This window comes from Alosa alosa, chromosome 2, assembly GCF_017589495.1.
Source record: "Alosa alosa isolate M-15738 ecotype Scorff River chromosome 2, AALO_Geno_1.1, whole genome shotgun sequence".
Taxonomy (NCBI): Eukaryota; Metazoa; Chordata; class Actinopteri; order Clupeiformes; family Clupeidae; genus Alosa; species Alosa alosa.
In genome coordinates this window covers 18,299,924-18,318,811 of record NC_063190.1, presented here as the reverse complement: position 1 = coordinate 18,318,811, position 18,888 = coordinate 18,299,924, and the positions used below count along the sequence as shown (strand labels likewise).

At 42.2% G+C, this 18,888-nt stretch overlaps 1 protein-coding gene across 1 annotated transcript; it reads right to left on the bottom strand.

Annotated features, from left to right (window-relative positions):
- Window positions 1-246: 246 nt before the first annotated feature.
- On the bottom strand, window positions 247-2,852 carry LOC125290905 (insulin-like). Its single transcript, XM_048237338.1, has 3 exons — window positions 2,776-2,852; window positions 980-1,169; window positions 247-566 (listed from the first exon to the last, which is right to left on the bottom strand). Exons 2-3 carry the CDS (start codon window positions 1,155-1,157, stop codon window positions 385-387), a joined length of 360 nt encoding a protein of 119 aa, XP_048093295.1. The 5' UTR covers window positions 1,158-1,169; window positions 2,776-2,852; the 3' UTR covers window positions 247-384.
- Between the last annotated feature and the right edge of the window lie 16,036 nt (window positions 2,853-18,888).

Sequence of the window (18,888 nt, the reverse complement as noted above, 5' to 3'; positions counted from 1 at the left end):
TCTGGTTTATTTCATATCTGTGGTGTACTATTTGTTTTGCCATTTGTGCTGGTTTACATATGCAATTTTCACTGATTTGTGTATACAAAATGTGGTTTGTTAAGGCTGCATCTTTCAAACCTCTTACTAACCTCACACAATCTTCATAACACTCTTTAACCAACCCCTCGACCCAACCCCACTCCCATCCCTTTATCCACACACACACACATACACAGACCTTGTTCTCTAATGACACAACAGAAAAAAGCATGATAAAAGCTTTATTAAATGGCTGACATGGTTCTCCTAATGACTCAACCTCTCATTGATTTATTAAAAGCATGGACAAGGCCATTTGCCTTCTCTTTCTTTCATCACATGCTGCACGTTGCTTGGAGTGATTCAGTTTTGGAGAGAGTTACAGTAGTTTTGAAGCTCGAAAACACTGCAGGGCCTGTGACAGCACTGCTCCACAATCCCTCTCCTCTCCACACTCCCCCTTCTCTGGAGCATGGTTTCTTCCATGTCTTTGTAGGGGTACTCTGCCACCTCGTTGTCCTGGCTGGATTTGGGGGGCAGGAATTCTAATAGGAGAAAACAAGGCTTTACTTTTTCACATTTCAAATAAGTGAAACAGTGGACTGTGTTTTAATATTTGAAATTGTCTTGGCAGAACTAGAAAACCACAACACAGACAGGCACTTGTGCAGTGCTGTTCGGTGATAAAATGGGAACTGTGAAAATGTCACTCTCTGTGCTTAGCAGAATGTATTCAGTAGTCACCAGAGAGCTGGATCAACATGCGCTCATGCATTGCTGCCATTAGCACATTTATTTTGTATTTTCTCTGGGAAAGTGTCTCTCTCTCTCTCTCTCTCCCTCCCTCTCTCCCTGGCTCTCTCTGTCCTTCTCTCTCTACATCCTTCTATCTTTCTCTCTCCCTCCTCCTTGATGTTTGAATCTTCCTCTTCCTCTTTCATTTGTTCAGTTGTCTTACCCTGAAGTGGGTCCACATCTCTCTTTGGGTTGTAGAAGAAGCCCTGGTCTCCACACACCAGGTACAGTGCGTCCACCAGGTGCGACCCGCACAGGTGTTGGGCGGTGGCGGCGTCGCCGCCCATGGTGGACAGAGCCATCACGATGAGCAGAGCAGCTGTTTGGAGCCAGAGAGCCATGGCAACAGTGGACTGTCCCACACAAGAATGTTAAAGGTGTTAAAACAGTTTTAAACACCTTATAACTAATCTTAAAGGGGTGGTTCAGGATTTTGGACATAGGACCTCATTTCCAAGTTAGCAAGTGTAATATTTATCAGTGGAGACCGTTTTCAACACGTTTCATCCAGTCCTTCTAGTTGCAGAGTTCGCAGGTGCTAGGCTAGCGCAAGTCAACAGTATGTTAGCCTGCCACTAAAAACAGTCTTACCCACTCCACAGTACACCCAAGGCAAATAAATTATGAACCTGAATCACCCCTTTAAACTTCTGTATGTATTTTAACTTATATAACCTTTTTTAACTCTTTTGCTCATAATGTAAATCCTCATGTATTTCAGTTGTCTTGGTAAAACTGCTATGTGAGTATTAAATCAAACATGAACTTGAACTTGAACAAGCACACACACCAGCAAGCAAAGAGTAATTAATTAAAACAGGTAGCTTACTGTGAACAACAACAACACAACATTAAACTGTATACATACACTGTATAAAACAAAAACAAAACATATATATATATCTCTAAACTACATGTTATGATTAATATAAGGACCAATACCAACTCCACATACACAGGAAAGGGTGCATAATCCAATGGTTAAGATTTAATGATCAGAAGTACTGCATTATTGTACAAAAGTTTTTGTAAATAATCATTTATTGTTCATTTAATCATTTAGCACATGTAATGCATTTTTATCCAAAGCTAGGCCTATGCATTGTAGGCTATAGCCTTCATACAAATTCATGAGTCTTTTATGTACACTGCCTAGGTATCAAACACACAACCTAAGAGTTGTTTGCACCTCTCTGCTCCAGTGAGACTGGAAAAGTACTCATGATTTAAATGCATCGAATAGACAGGGCGTTATGTTTTCATCATCACTTGTAAATTGGGAGACCACAAGGCCCCAATGCTTCAGGAGTTGGCATGCCTCTAACCTCAACATGCGCCCATGACAGCTTCACAAATATCGCCCCACCCCCGCCAGTCATTTCGTTCTGTTCTGAAATGGTTTCTTTGCATTATTCAATTCTGCGCCTGACAGCTTGCGGATGAAGTGCTAGAGCTTTTAAGAAAGCTTTCTTCTCAGCTTGTCTGTGTGCAGAATGTTAATACACCCAAGAGCAGGCAACAAATTAAGCGTCTGTGTTTCCAGCTCTATGCTTTCACCTCTAGCGACCCACAAAGTAACATTAATTTAATGAACTGGGCAATACATTTAGCTAATTTAATAGCACGCAACACGCAAGCAGCAGTGGGTGAGCGCATAGATGATGAGGTCCTCAGCACACGGATTTGTGCAGAGTGACAGTTTTCATGAAACTTCTAAAAATCATGAATGACAAACTATCATTTAAAGCCAACCTATGTCATATTTCTCTAGGTGTTAAATAAAACGCTACAAATTACTTAACTGATTTCTGCTACATTAAACCGTATGACGAGTCAATAAATGAGGAAACATTAATATCACAGACTGTTCCCATTGCATGGTTTCTACAGAATGGTCAGAGTAGAGCGCATTGCGGATTCCAATTAGTGCCCACTAAATGTCATGTGGTGAAGCCTCACCTGAGTTGGTCAATGGAGATGGAGGTGTCCTGGATGGAGATGGAGATGGACAAGGCTGAGGACGAGCATCAGCAGCCCTGGCCTTATATGTAGGCCTGTCTCCAGTCACAGGGCCTGGCCTCAAGCCTTTTCCTCCCAGGTCAGCGGAAAAGAGGAGTAGATTGAGCAAGCAAACACCCATCGGAATAGATAAGTGCCGGTCGGACGCAAATTGCGCGCCTCATTTAGCGCGTTTGGCTCATTAGGGCGTATTTGAAGCACCTGAGTGCGTACTGAGAGTGATGGCTGTGCTGCGCTAGCTGGATCTGGTCATCATGGCCAACACTCGGTCTAAAGTAGTGAGGCCTCAGAGCACTGGAGGATTCACGTGCTGTGGTGTAACAGTTCATGCCTTTGCCCAGTGCACAAGTGTACAAAACAATCTGGTGAATGGGTTCACCATGTTCCTATGCTTTGGCTGTCTCAAGTTCATCTTCAAAATGTGTTTGTGATGTCGGTGGGTAGATTCTTTCTGTTGCAGGGTTTCTTTTTTTTGTATCTCTGTAACTGACAGTATTTTCTATTTTCTGTCTTTCTTGTCAGTTTTTCTTCCACCTATATTTTTTTACTTCACATTTTCAGCGATGCGTGACCACAGACAAATATTTAAACCATTAATGTGCCGTGGTTTGGTGCATTATTGGTATAGCTTTTCTCTCTCTGCCATTCATTTGTGTCAAATGTTTTCACCCTTGAGTGTTGTTTTTGTTTTGTTTACTGAGACATGGTTGGATTTTATAACACATTTTTTCAGTCTTCTGACAAGACTACTTCAGAATTTCAGGGCCGTTTATTTTTGGCAGCAATTGTGTGCTCCTCCTGCAATTACTGTATAACTGAAGGTGTGTTTGCAAGTCATCTCTGATATAACTTTCTCTTAAGCCTTGAGTATACCACACCATTCGGCAGTTGGTGTGGTTCTGTGAAACCTTATTAAGCTCAATTAAGTACATGCTACTTGAGCCATTTGTTCCTAATTTCTTGCCTTCTGTTCTACTGTAGGTAAATGAATATGCATCTGAGGAAATTATTCAGAAATCACATGTAAAACAAAATGCTTAACCTTTGGCAAGTGACTAGGCCTCATTACCATTTGATATTTTCAAATGCCAAACGGCTGATCTTAATTGTGGCTTTGCTCCCAACAGAGACAGCCGTGATGTACTTAGAACCGCCAGAGGTAGATGTCAAAAGCATTAAGAGTTTGCAAATGGAAGAGTTTTTTTGAGTGAAGGTAAAAATAAACCATGTCTCTCCTGCCCTGGTTAGGCTACTCTTAAGTAAACAACTAAATGCCAAGGGAACACACTGGACTTTTGAATGCATCTCTTTGATAGTGTGGGGATTTCTGGTTTATGTGCCCACCTGCACTGGCAACCAGTGTGGCTTGTGTGACTGCAAGCATGGGGCAGTTTGTTGAGAGCTCACATTCTCTTGCTGCTGCCACCACTTGCTCTTTGTGACTGTTAAGGTCCCCTGTCATGCAGGGTGAATGCTAGAATCATGTGTTTCACTCTTCATGGAGGACACTGAGGTGACTGCCTGATTTTAAGATTTATGAGTGCTGGGCTACAGACACTGATGCTCTGCACTGGAATGTTCCTTTCTTCCTGTGTCACTGTGCTGTGGAGAGTAGTGAACGCTCTTGCAAAGGACCAGGCCAGCCACTGTTTTACTGTTAGTTCTTGGGTTTGTTTGTTTGCTTTAATTTTGTTTGTCTTTTTGTTTGTTTGCATTGTCTCTCTGTAACTGCTGGGACTAACATCACTTGCTTGGGCAGCTGTGGCCCACTGGTTAGCACTCTGGACTTGTAACCGGAGGGTTGCCGGTTCAAGCCCCGACCAGTGGGCCTGGCAGCTCACTGTGCTATTAGTGTGTGCTTCACCTCACTGTGTGTTCACTGTGTGCTGTTTGTGTTTCACTAATTCACTGATTGGGTTAAATGCAGAAACCAAATTTCCCTCACAGGATCAAAAAAGTAGATATACTTATACTACTTATACATAAGCTCGCACACTTACAGCTCTTGTGCTGGAAGCTGGCTGTTCCTCTTTTGTCCTATCATATAGGCTGTCTCTGTACAAGGCCGGATCCGCAACTCAGTACTGCTCCTTTCGGGTTGGGTGCCACATGGAGGAAGATATTTTCTCGGTGTGTACTGGTAAACAACATTTGTATTTTGTAGTGGTATCCTGTAGTGGTATTTGCTTCTTGTGTTTGCAGTGCTTGCCGTGTTGCATTCTTTTGTGGTGCTGGGTTTGCTGTCTCTCTCTCTCCCTCTCTCACCAGGGCCCCTCTCCAAGACGGGAGCAGTGTGTGCTGACCCGACCTTATTAGCCTGAGGAGTCTCATCCAGTTATCCCATGCAGTCTTTCTTACTTACATTCAACTTATATTCAACTTACTTACACACAACTTACATTCTGGATTGTATTTATACTATTTGTAATAAATTTGAGCATTTCGTATATATGCCTTTTACGAAAAGCCACACACACACACACACACACACACATGCAGGCGCATGTACAGTACACAATAACTTTCAAACAGTAAGAGTAAGGCTCTTTTATGGCTATTATTACAGAATAACTCATTTGCATTTTAGTAACAATGGGCATTTTACCTATTGGGTTATAAAAGACCTACACCATCTCTTTCTTTCTTTCTTTCTCTCTCTCTTTTTTCTCTACCACTCTCTACCGCATTTTTACCTCCCTTTTGATTTTACATCAAGGGCTGGAGGAGTGATTCTGCCAGAAAAACAACTGTTTGACGAGTAAAATTACATGCTTTGTTTTGAACCATCTCATTTGGCCATTGCAGACAAAGACGGGCTGGTATTTCTAGAGTACCGTAATTGCCTAAAATTATTTCTGACCTACTACCCAAGGGGTGTTGAGTGTGTATGGCCCTTTTCCCTTTCCATTCATGTAAAACAGAAGCCACATCCCAGTCTGGCCATTGTAGGGGAAAAAAGAAACAACCATCCTTCGACAGGGTTGTAAAAGTTGACTCCAGCCCAGGGTTGTTCTGGATTTTTTAACCATGATTTAGGTCTATTAGTATCTGCAGATGGTCCCTTTAATCTAGGTTAAAACACATAACAGTGACTCATATTGCATACAAATGCTAGAATCACATTGCACAGTCCCTTTTAAATCCTCCTACCTGCTCTCTCTGATTTTTTCTCCTTTTAGTATCATATTTATTTGATATATTATTTATTTTTTAACTCTATGCTAGGTTATCACTTTTGTTTCCGTTAACTCTTTTCAAAAGTAGCTCCTGCTCCTCCTCTGTTCCACTGAGCATCTTTATGTATGGCACTTTGACTTGCTTCTGGGTAATTGCCTGTGTTTGTCTGTGACGTTGGGAGATGCAAACCTGCAAGCCTCAGGCATGACAAGCAGGACCCCTGGGGGCTGCAATTTATGGATGCTAGCATCTGCTCTAAAGTTTAGTTACACTAGATACATGCAGACCCATTGAAACATACATTAAAAGTTTGCGCTGTGGAGCAACTGACTACAGAATCCATACCACATCTAGGTCCAAGTGCCCGCAGGGACCTGGCACAAGTGACTACAGAATCCATACCACATCTAGGTCCAAGTGCCTGCATGGACCCGGGCAATCTCTCAATCCCACTCCATCTCTCTCTCCCACTTGATTCCTATCACTCTCTTCACTGTCCTGTCTGATTAAAGACATAAAAGCCCAAATAATATATTAACCATGTATACATTATATACAGTACTGTCCAATAAATTAGTTGTTTTAGCAATGTTATGTTGACCACGTTTATGTATTTCTATATCAGAATTTGTTTGCAGTGTTATAACAACCACTCCAGTTATGGAGTCAGTTAGTTCATACTGTAAGTGGGAAGGTGACAACAACACTTGGACAGATCAAAGACGAAGACCTTATAGATGAGCTACACCTGGAGAAGCTCATTGCTCATCTAAAGTGGGAAAGGCATGGTCAAAGGTTTGTATTCAAAGAGCCTCAACGAGGTCAACTGAGATAGTGTTGCCAGCCTGTTGCACAATGAAGGTCACCAGAGACACATAAAATACATTTCAGGTGACCCCTCATTATTGCGCCCTTCTAAGATGCTCTCAACAGCACAGGGTCAGCTCCTGGGTGAGCCATGGCAAGCCAGAGTTACATAGTGCTATTGCAGGCGATGTGCCGTTTGGCCTGTTAAGAGTTGATATGCCATCAAAATGATTTTGGAAATTTTATTATAATTATTTTTAAATGTATAAAAAATATTTTAAGGTAAAAAATCTCCTTAGTACCAGTTTAAATACTGTGTACACACAATCACAATTCCAATGAAAAGAGTGATGAATAAATGTATGGTCCTTATAGCATAGCTAAAGCATAGCTAAAGCAAAACAGGTAAGGTGTCTAAGACTTTTGCACTTTTGCACAGCACTGAATATGCACACAGGTGCCATCGTTGACAGGGATGGATTACTGCACGGGCCTACCGGGCCCAGGCCCGGGGGGTCAGGGGGCCCTGAAGCCCAAGCCTTTGCATGGAATCATTGCCTCAATATCAACAAATCAGGATGTAGGCTATGAATCTGATTGAATTTAGTATTGGCCATCCCCAAAATGCACCAGAATACAGGAAATCACATCAAACAAATTAAACACATTTCTGGGGGAGGGCCCCCAAACCCCCCCCCCCACATATACAACAATTAGTGGGGGGCCCTTAATACATGGGCCCAGGGGTCCAAAAGTTCATAATCCGCCCATGATCGTTGGGCTCTGGGGAGAGATTTGCACAGTACACAGCTCCATGTTCTCTGTCCCCTTTCACATATGGAAAGTGATATAAAAATAACCCTTCCGCTTCCATTGACACTATTGATCGCTGCCTGTACTTGGACATGATGTCACTGGTGCCATGGATGCAGAAGCCGGCAGCTCACAGGTACAGTTAGCTGGAGGTTCAACAATGCCAGGTATGATTAGTGAGATGGTTGTTGTTGTCATTGTGTTGTCAACTGGCACACAATATGGCAGAGCTGCAGAGGGAACCAATATCTTTGGCATCTCTGCATTTACACTGAATCTGCGCTACCGTCTACCCTGCTTTTACAGAGCAAAAGCCCAGAAAGTGTATATGTATGCTTAGAAAAAACAGTGATTGAATAATGAACAACAGGGATTTTTTGACCATGGCAAGGCAACCAGTTAAAACAAACCCCATCACTACTGGAAAGTAGCAACATATACTTTTCATAAAGTACTTTTACAAAGTATATTTAGTTTTATAAAAGTACATTTTAAAAGTACATTTACTTTTTGTTGTACATTTACAAAGTACCCCCAACATTACACTGCACCTACTTGTGCTTATTTTTAATAATGCCTTTCTTTTTTGACAAGGAAGATCATATTCAAAACAAAACAGCCACACACAAACATAGGACTCATAAACAGACGGGAAATGCAACGGGGAACCAAAATGCATTACCATTTTCCCGGGTTGATGGGGTCAGGTGGAGCTTGAAAATTCCCCACCTCCAAAATGGGGAATGACAGAAAAAGTTTGAGAACCACTGCATTGAATGATGGTTTACCCAGCATACAGTGCAACCTGTCGCTGTATAATAAGAATAGGTAGGACTTGCACCCTTGGAGACGAGTCTCTCAGATTAGTTCTTTGGAGGTGCCATGAGTGGAGCAAAAATCCCTGACACCCCTGGGGAGCAGAGTGCTCACCAGATGAAAACTGTGAAAAACATTTCTCTCCAGTGACTTTGTCCTTTGTGAAGCAGCAGCCCTGGCATTTACTGGCCTTAAATCCATAGAAGTGGACCGAGATTGGCTTTGTTGAGCAGCTGTGCCTCTTCTGACGTTTTCCTACACTGAAAAAAACCCCAGCTGGCTTTTTTTGTTTTTATTGAATACATCAGTGGTACATGTGAAAACCTTTGGCAACACTGTGAGCTGCATGATTATCTCAGTGTTCTTGGAAAGGCTTATGGGAGCACAATGAACAACCAATGAAATGGTGACATCAAGGCATCCCATGTGTTCATTTACATTACTGGTTCAGTACTTAGTACTAGGTATTTTGCTGTGGCAAAATATGTCAGTTCAACATAATACCATTTTGTTTGTTTGTTGTTTGTTGTTGAATTTCATGTTTTGTGGTTTAGTAACTCTTTTCCTTTTTTCCCAATATATACGCTTACTGTACCTTACGTACTTCGATTAGGAAAATGGATTGTTCAATTGGAATAACCATTTGAACACAATAAGGTTGTGTTTCAATCAAAACTATATTGTTTTATGTAATTAGAACATAATATGGTTTGATAAATTGGACAGCCTTGACTTTTTTACATTGCACATGTAAACAATACATATTTGAACAATTAAAATAATGATAAGTTAAGGTGATTGAGTGCTGTATTTCAGTGTTTCACTTCTTTGTGTATATATTTTAAAAAAAGACGCTGTTATTTTCAGTCCTGCATATAGCCCGTGATTTTTTTTTTTTTTTTTTTTTTAATGTCCCCTTCGGGATCAATAAAGTATCTATCTATCTATCTATCTATCTATCTACAGGTACATGATACATATTCCTTCTTTTACACCAAGTTTGTGGTCTGTATTGATAATGTGGTGCATGAGGCTTCACACCTATTCTCTGATGCTCTGTGTTAGATTAGCTTCAAGGCTATAACTTTTTTGTTTTGTTGACTGTTTTTGAAGATGATCATGTATGGTAGCTTCAACATTAACACGACTTGGTGAGGATGATATTAATAATAATACATAAATAAATGTTTAACTTTCATGACTTTGAAGGCGTAGGAAGTGTGAGAAGAATTTCTGTGTATCTATCATATGAGTTACAAGATTCAGTTCGATGGCTAACGTCACGAAGTTAAGTGTGAGTCTGCGCAGTACTGGGGGGACCAACTGAAAAATCGTTCTATTTGACTCAGTGCCCTCCCATTGAAAACGACGGAGTCTGTTCGTCCATTTCTTTTACTGTCTATGGTCCTTTCATTGGAGAGTCGCCTAGCGTTCAACGGATTCATTTGCATAAAGATGGGCTTCGCCCAGCTTTTTGACGCGCGACATATTTTCAAATGCAGCGCTGCCTTCCCGGAATGCTTTGCGGGGGTAGCGTTAAAGTAAACGGCGTCACCCATAGGACTAGAGTGGAATGCGGCACGACAAATGAAGTGTCGTGCAAGTGGATCGGTACCGTCAGCTCAGGTGCCGGTCGCGTGCAGCGCAGCAGCCACGTAAACAGAGTTTGGCCTTCCCCTACTGACTTTCACTTTCGGTGCCCGAATGGAAGTGAATGAGGCTTTGCGATTTTTTTTTATCTAGGCCTATGTGAAATTCTGCATCCATTGTACGATTTATTTATTTATTTTCCCCATTGGAAGGGCAACATGAGTCAAGAAGGACATATGGGCAGTTGCCCGGGCAACCTGAGCAACCCCCCTGTGCACGTCCCTGCCTCTTGGGTTTGATTCTTTTGACCAGAGGTGGAAAAAGTACGAAAATATTGTACTCAAGTAAAAGTACCAATACCTTGATGAAATATTACTCAAGTACAAGTTAAAATACCGATCTGAAAATGTACTCAAGTAAAAGTAAAAGGTAGTTCATTTAAAATGTACTTTAAGTAAAAGTTACTTAGTTACTTTTTTTGAGGGGAAACAACTGCTAATAAACTTCTTTCCAAAGAAAGGTGAGCACAAACGTCAAAACACGAAATCCCATGGTGTTTGCTTAAATATCTCCGCAATCATTAGTGCTAAAATGAACTGAGACAACCGATTGGAATAGCGGAAAATACCCTTTCATAGGTTAGGCTAATGTGATGCATTTCGTGATCCAGTCTCCATCACTTTCAGGAAGACTGCATGGCGCCAGCTTGATTCATGTCCTGTTGTAGGCTACATGCTGATCATTATCACTAGGCTAGTGGTTTAGGGCGTGATTTTTTTCTCTCCCTTTCGGTTTTCGTTAGTCTTAACTTTTTTTTTTACTCAAGTAACTGATGGGATTTTTGATGTAGCGAAGTACAATACTTCACTCAAAATGTAATCAAGTAAAATTTAAAACACCGATTTTATAAACTACTTAAATACAAAATATACACAAAAACTACTCAATACAGTAACGTGAGTAAATGTATTTTGTTACTTTCCACCTCTGCTTTTGACACCAAACTATCTCTCATACCTTGGAATGAGAGTGCTGGCATTGATTCTGCTCTTTTGTGCTTATTCACTTTGCCTCAGGGCCATTCTACTCAGACAGTATGTCTATATGTCTGTATATGTTCTTCAGTGAGCAGTTGGCTTATTCAAACAATATAATAGACTAGAATGCCTCTGTTGTGACTGCACAAAGAGAAAGACTACAGAGGCGCATTTCCCAAAACCTAGTTGCTAACTAAGTTATCAACTTTGTCGGTTGTAATGCAATTTCCCATTGCCAACCAACTAAGTTGCTAACAGGTTAGCAACTATGGCTTTGGGAAACGCCAGAGTGGCAAGAGAAAGAGAAAAGAAACTCAAAACCCCAGAGTGGGAAGAGAAAGAGAAAAGTAAACTAAAAACAAAACATCACTCTTCACAAACACTGACAGAACAACACACACTGGTGGCAAACTCATGTTGACCGTAGAATCTTCAAGAAAGCACTTTATTAAAGGCAGAGGCTGTATTGACCCAGGGGTTCAATAAACTCTATTGCCTTCCTACTGGGCAATCAACTTCCTGTTTACACTGTACACAATAGGCTATGACAGAAAATTACAGATAGCCTGTATATATATTATATTATATATATATATATATATACATATATATATATATATATATAAGTATATATAAGTGTATACTCTTTTGGTCCCGTGAGGGAAATTTGGTCTCTACATTTATTTCAATCCGTGAATTAGTGAAACACACTCAGCACACAGTGAACACACAGTGAGGTGAAGCAAACACTAATCCCGACGCAGTGAGCTGCCTGCTACAGCGGCGCTCGGGGAGCAATGAGGGCTTAGGTGCCTTGCTCAAGATTACAAGTCCCCCATATGATAAAGCTGTGACATGGTTATGTTAGTTTTATGAAGCAAGGTTTAAGTAAAGTGTTCAAAAATTGTCATGTTTGTTAAATTTTTTGAGCTACATCCTCAATGAGCTACACTGAACTACTAGCATTTTGTGCTAGCCCATAGGCACAATGTCATCATATAGTCATTACCTTATAAAAGATAGTCTGACTTAGTCTGAAGTTTCTGAATTGGCAGAATTGACACAACAACTCACAGTAGCAGACAAAATGTTTTTAAACCTTTTTTCTTTGTTATCCAGTGTCAGTCATGACTGAGTCCTTGGTGCTTTTCAGTTCAGTGCTTGTAAGCTGACAGCCAGACCAAAATTAAAAATGTGCTGGGTCTAAGTGACCAAGGACAGTATGGCAGGATAGCCACAGCAGTGGAGAAGACGGAGGAGAGCAAACAGATTTCAACGAAAGGCTTTGTTTATTTTTTCTTTTTTTTCTCTTTTCTTAAAATCGTGCAAATATTTACAGTGCCAAACATGCATGAAAAATACGCAAAACAAAACAGGTACCAAAACGAAAATAAATAGGCATAAGTAGCCAGGCTAAGTCCTCAGACCCTGAACCACTATTAACCGCAATCGATTGACAGACATTCCCTTCCCTTCACCACCATCACTGACATACTGAGGTTCTGGGGCCTAATACAGAGCATTGCTATCCGTAGCCCCGACCCCTGGATAACCCCACTGTCAAAAATAATAAATTAACTAATTAATCACTGTAATTACCAAATAACAAATCAAACAGGAAAACACATAATACACAAACACATACAATAATTGACATGTACAAAAACATCTTACTAAACCCCTAAAAATACATTTAATTTATTACCCCTAAAACACCCCCATAACAATGGGCTGCCCCACAATGAACCCGGGAAACCCCTCTATTTCCTCCCAGTGGAACAGTCCATCTGTTTCCCCACACGCGACGCGGAAGTAAGTTTTTAACGGCGGGTGAGTGAATGGCTTACGGAGTTGTGATAGCAAATGTTTAATCAATAAATTACGTTTTTAACAGCCAGCAGAGGTGGTAGTAACGAAAGTAACGAAATACATTTACTCACATTACTGTATTGAGTAGTTTTTCTGTGTATTTTGTATTTTTTAAGTAGTTTATAAAATCTGTATTTTAAATTTTACTTGATTACATTTTGAGTGAAGTATTGTACTTCGCTACATCAAAAATCCCATCTGTTACTTGAGTAAAAAAAAAAGTTAAGACTAACGAAAACGGAATGGGAGAGAAAAAAATCGCGCCCTAAACCACTAGCCTAGTGATAATGATCAGCATGTAGCCTACAACAGGACATGAATCAAGCTGGCGCCATGCAGTCTTTCTGAAAGTGATGGAGACTGGATCATGAAATGCATCAGATTAGCCTAACCTATGAAAGTGTATTTTCCGCTATTCCAATCGGTTGTCTCAGTTCGTTTTAGCACTAATGATTGCGGAGATATTTAAGCAAACACCATGGGATTTCGTGTTTTGACGTTTGTGCTCACCTTTCTATGGAAAGAAGTTTATTAGCAGTTGTTTCCCCTCATTTTGATGTCTCTCTTTTTCCTGTTTTGGCCTTTGTTTTTAGTAACCTGACTTGGCTTTCTTGGAGAAAGACATTGCACCAGCAGCGAAACAATTAGCGGTCCACTACTAGCGATGCTCAACTACATAAACAAAAGATAGGCCTAGACTACCTTATGAATCGTGCAGGCGGACTAAACCATTAGCTCTTTAGCAAGGGAGAGTGAGAGTGACCTTACACAGTTTTCACTATGATTTGTATACAAAATCCAGTCAGTCAAACTTTAAATTTCGTATGACATTCATTTTGACATTTAATTTGGAAGTTAAAATATTCAGGTAAAATAAATATATGGTGGAAATAAGTATTGAACGCTTTTTTTTTTTTTCCAGTAATTAGCCTAAACTTCCAGTGAGTCTATTCGAAATTTTCACCACACATTATATTAACACACATATAAAAAATCCAAACATAAGAGTTTTGTGTATTAAAGTGGAATGACACAGGAAAAAAAAAGTATTGAGCGTGCCTACTGAAATTTCTTCAATACTTTGTGGAAAAAGCCTTTGTAAAGACAGCTTCAAGACATTTCCTGTATGACAAAACTTATTGGTCGCAGTATCAGGTCTGATTTTGGCCCATTGTTCTAAACAGATTCCAGGGGTCCCTCTTGTGAATCCTGATCTTTAGTTACTTCCAGAACTATTTAATTGAATTGGCTGCCTTCAAGTCTTTCTGGAACTTTCTCCGAGTGGTCCTTGGCTCTTGGAATTGACTATCCTTCTGACTCCCTGGTCAGAAATGCTGCATGCTGCTTACTGGAAGATTCTGATGTTTTGAAATGCATCTGTAACCAGTTTCATTGATATGTTTTGCAACAATAAGGTTACAAAGGTCTTGGGAGAGCTTTTTGCTTTTATCCATCATGAAATGTTTCTTGTGTGACACCTTGGTAATGAAAAACCTTTTTATAGCCCATCAATATGTAGGCTACTAACCAAGCTTATATTAATTTGCACAGATAGAAAGGATAACTACTCTCTATACAGATTCCAGCTCGTTCCTTCCCTTTCCTTGCCTTAGTGCTTTTTCTTAGCGTGTTCAATACTTTTCCCCTGTGTTATTCCACTTCATTATATGACTCTACTTATGGAGTTGTTTGGATTTTTTATGTGTGGATTACCTGAGTTATTACTAATGCCTGGTGAAAATGTTGTGTCCCCTGTATTCCACTTTTCACGGGCCCTCTCCTCCATTGGGGCCCTATACTTCCCACTTTCCCCCCCAGTACGATGCCCTTTAATCTGCTGAACCTTCTGCTCGTTTCCAAATATGAAAAAAACTCTCTGCAACTCAATATTGGCCTGCCTGCCTCAGCTGCCTGTGAGGGGCTTTTCAGTTGTGCTGGATTACTGTTCACTGCAAAGCGACCCAAGGATGAGTGCAACTAACTTTGAAAATCAACTACTGCTCAAACTTAAAGGAGAACTCCGGTGATTTTTCACATAGATCTCCATTTCTCAAGCGTCCTTTTCAGGCAAGTACCTCCCACTGGGCGGCCATATTGCAACACTTTTTTGGGCACTTATCGTTGCATCTATTTCAGCAGAAATGCGTGTGCGTAAGGCTTCCGACACCAATCTTGCTCCAGCAGCGAGATCACAACAGATGATTGGCACAATGTCTTCACAGCACACCACATGATTGGCTCAATGTATTTTACAACACACCACATGATTGGCTCAATGTATTCACATGTCGACGTTTTGCCGCGGAAGGGTTGTGATATTTGTAGACATATGATGTGTAGACAACTGCCATATTGGTGTTACAAACTAACCCCATGCATTACTATGGAGGATTTTTTGAGTGCTGTATCTCCTCATTAGAAAGTCTTTGATAAAACTGGTTGTTCTGGAACCCCCCCCCCCCCCCCCGCCCCGCCAAAAAAAAAAAAGTAACTAAGTAACTTTTACTTAAAAGTACATTTTAAATGAACTACTTTTTACTTTTACTTGAGTACATTTTCAGATCGGTATTTTAACTTGTACTTGAGTAATATTTCATCAAGGTATTGGTACTTTTACTTGAGTACAATATTTTCGTACTTTTTCCACCTCTGACCGCCAGTGTGCATGATTTTACTTGTTGATACTAGACGAAGAATATACAGGTGAGAAATGAGAATGACAATATATTTTATGTGAATGTTTGAATCAGTGAGCTGCACAAACTATAGCCATCTAGAAGTGCTGGTAGGCCTTTCCCTGCACTCTAAAAACTAAGTTCGGCCCTGTGTAAGTAATCTATGGTAAATGGTGATTAATGACAATGCTAAGAAGATAAACAGTACATACGGTAATGAGAATGAGTAGCGTCAGGACAGGACAGGACAGCAGTGATCTAAAGATGCCGGCAAATGGCCGCCTGCGCGCTGCGCGCTACGTGCGTGTGTGCGTCACAGCTCAGTGACATTCCCCCCCCCCCTTCTAAAGATGCCCCCTGTGGCACCCTAGACAGGAAGTCAGCGGTACAATTCCATTTCCCAACACTTCAAACTCAAAAGGCTGTATTGCCAAAAACCACCTAGTGATCCTGGCGTTAGTGTCTCTCATTTGGCCCAACCAAGACAATGCTCTATGATCAGTCTCTAATACAAACTTGCGCCCCAACAAGTAGTATTTAAAAGAGTCCAGTGCCCACTTTATAGCCAGGCATTCTTTCTCCACGGTGGAGTAGTTGCACTCCCTGGGCAGAAGCTTGCGGCTTATGTAGGCCACAGGTCGGAGCTGTCCATGGTCCTCTTGCAACAGCACAGCACCTAAGCCCCTCTCAGAGGCATCCGTTTGCAAGGTGAAAAGTTTGTCAAAGTCTGGGCTGAGGAGCACAGGCTCCTGACACAAAGAGTTCTTTAAGTCCTTAAAAGCTGCTTCACAGGCCTCAGTCCATAGCACCCTGTTTGGCTAGCTTTTGCGGGTTAGCTCAGTCAGTACAGCTGCTTTTTCTGAGAAATGGGTGATGAAGCGTCTGTACCAACCCGCCAGCCCTAAAAAGGAGTGTACCTGCTTTTTGGTGGTTGGGCGTTCAGCAGCCATAATGGCCTCCACCTTCCCCACCTGAGGTCGTATGACACCTCGGCCCAACACGTAGCCAAGGTAGGCCGTCTCCTCTGGCTAAGGCACACTTGTCCGGATGGATGGTCAGGCCCGCCTCCTTCACCAAGGAGAGGACCTGCTGTAAGTGCTGCAAATGCTCCGCCCAGTTTGAGCTATAGATGATGATGTCATCCAAGTAGGCGGCCGCAAAGCCCTCAGTCCCCCTGAGGACCCTGTCCATTAGCCTCTGAAACGTGGCCGGTGCCCCATGCAACCCAAACGGTAGCACGGTGAACTGAAAGTGCCCAAAGGGGGTCCTAAATGCAGTCAGCTCCTTACAGTCCCCTGCTAAAGGCACTTGCCAGTACCCCTTGCAAAGGTCAAGCGTGGTCAGAAACTTGGCCTTGCCCAAGCGCTCAACCAAGTCATCAACCCTTGGCATGGGGTAAGGGTCAAACTTGGCCTCGGCATTGACCTTCCTGAAGTCCAAGCAGAACCGCAGACTGCCGTCCTTCTTGGGCACGAGGATGATGGGGCTGCTCCACTCGCTGAAGGAGTGCTCAATCACGCCGAGCTGCAACATCTTGTCCAACTCCTCCCTCAGGACAGGAATCAGACGCTCTGGGACTCGGTAAGACGGCTGTCTCACCAGCTGCTCATCCCTCAGGTGAATCCGGTGTTCCACCAGCTCAGTCCTTCCGGGTTTCTCCATGAAGAGTTCATCTGGCAGGATGCTACAGAGCTCCCGCTGACGGTCCTCTGACAGGTGGCTTAGGTCCAGCTTGCTCTCCTCCTCACGGCCAGGCAGGTACTGCTTGCTATACTCTTCCTCCTCTTCCACCGCTTGGATGAACATGGCAGACGCTTCTGGCTGTGGTTGCGGCCGCTCACTCCACTCCTTCAACATGTTGACATGAAAGACTTGGTGCCTTTTACTTTTCCTTGACAAGGCCCCCCAAATACCACTAGGTTCTGGCCAAGGACCCCTTGATGTGTTATTAAACCCATCGACAATACTACGGCAAATTTAAAAATACATTAAGCTAATCCTAATAATTATTTTAGCCACAAGCACTTTGTGATGGAGCATACAGTGTGTAAAATTACATTTGGGGCTTTCTGCTATATGAGAGCTATCACTCTACTATTATTCCCAGTCATTATCATGGAAAATAATATTCAGATATGCGACAAATTATTATAATGGCATTGTATAACAACCCTCATAGTAATGGGTATATTTAACATTTTTCAAATGTATTTATTTTTTGCTTTTATTTTTCCTTCCAACTTGCTGAGGCCCCCCTGGCACCCCCTCGCGGCCCCCACTTTGAAAACCACTGTCATAGGTCACTGGTCCCATCTTCCGCGTCACTGTATAGGGCCCCTGCCATTTTGCCAGCAGTTTGTTGTCAGAGCTGGGTAGCAACAGCAGGACCCGGTCACCAGTTTGGAAGCAGCGAGTTCGGGCTGACCGATCATACCACCTCTTCTGCCGATCTGCGCCCTCTGCAGGTTTTCTTGTGCCAAGGCGGATGCAGCTGCAAGCTTCTCCCGCATCTTCAGCACATAAGAGATGATGTTGGTCTGGCCTGAGGCCTCACCTTCCCAGGTCTCCTTCAGTACGTCCAGTGGGCCCCGAACCTGATGTGCATATAGAAGTTCAAAAGGAGAAAACCCCGTAGAAGCCTGGGGGACCTCCCTATATGCAAACATAAGGTAGGGTAGCCACTGGTCCCAGTCCTTTCCACTGTCCGCTACAAACTTCCGGAGCATGTTCAAGAGGGTCTGGTTGAACCGCTCAACAAGTCCATCGGTCTGTGGGTGGTAAGGAGTGGTTCTGATGCATTTGATTCCTAAGAGATCATACACCTGCCTTAAGATCTTGCTCATAAAGTTGGTTCCCTGATCTGTTAGCACTTCTTGGGGTATACCTACCCTAGAGAAAAGCTGCAGCATAGCTGTTGCTACCTGTTTAGCTGTTACATCTCTCAGGGGGAATACTTCAGGATACCTGGTGGCATAATCACAAATAACCAAAATAAACCTGTTCCCTGACTTACTCCTCTCAAGGGGCCCAACTACATCGACTCCAATCCTCTTGAAAGGCGTGTCAACAACTGGCAAGGGAATCAAAGGGGCATGTACGAGGCCTCTGCCTCCAGATAGCTGGCACTGGGGACAAGACTTGCAATACCTCTTGACTTCAGCAAAGAGCCCTGGCCAATAAAAACGCTTACTGATCCTTTGTAGGGTATTCATGTAAGCCAAGTGTCCGGAAATAGAGGAAACCCCTCTATTTCCTCCCAGTGGAACAGT

Excerpts from the sequence above, each read along its gene's own strand:
- LOC125290905 (XM_048237338.1), bottom strand. The coding sequence starts at position 1,157 with ATGGCTCTCTGGCTCCAAACAGCTGCTCTGCTCATCGTGATGGCTCTG. Across the intron at positions 567-979 it reads AGATGTGGACCCACTTCAGG|AATTCCTGCCCCCCAAATCC; the intron begins GTAAGACAACTG and ends TTCTCCTATTAG.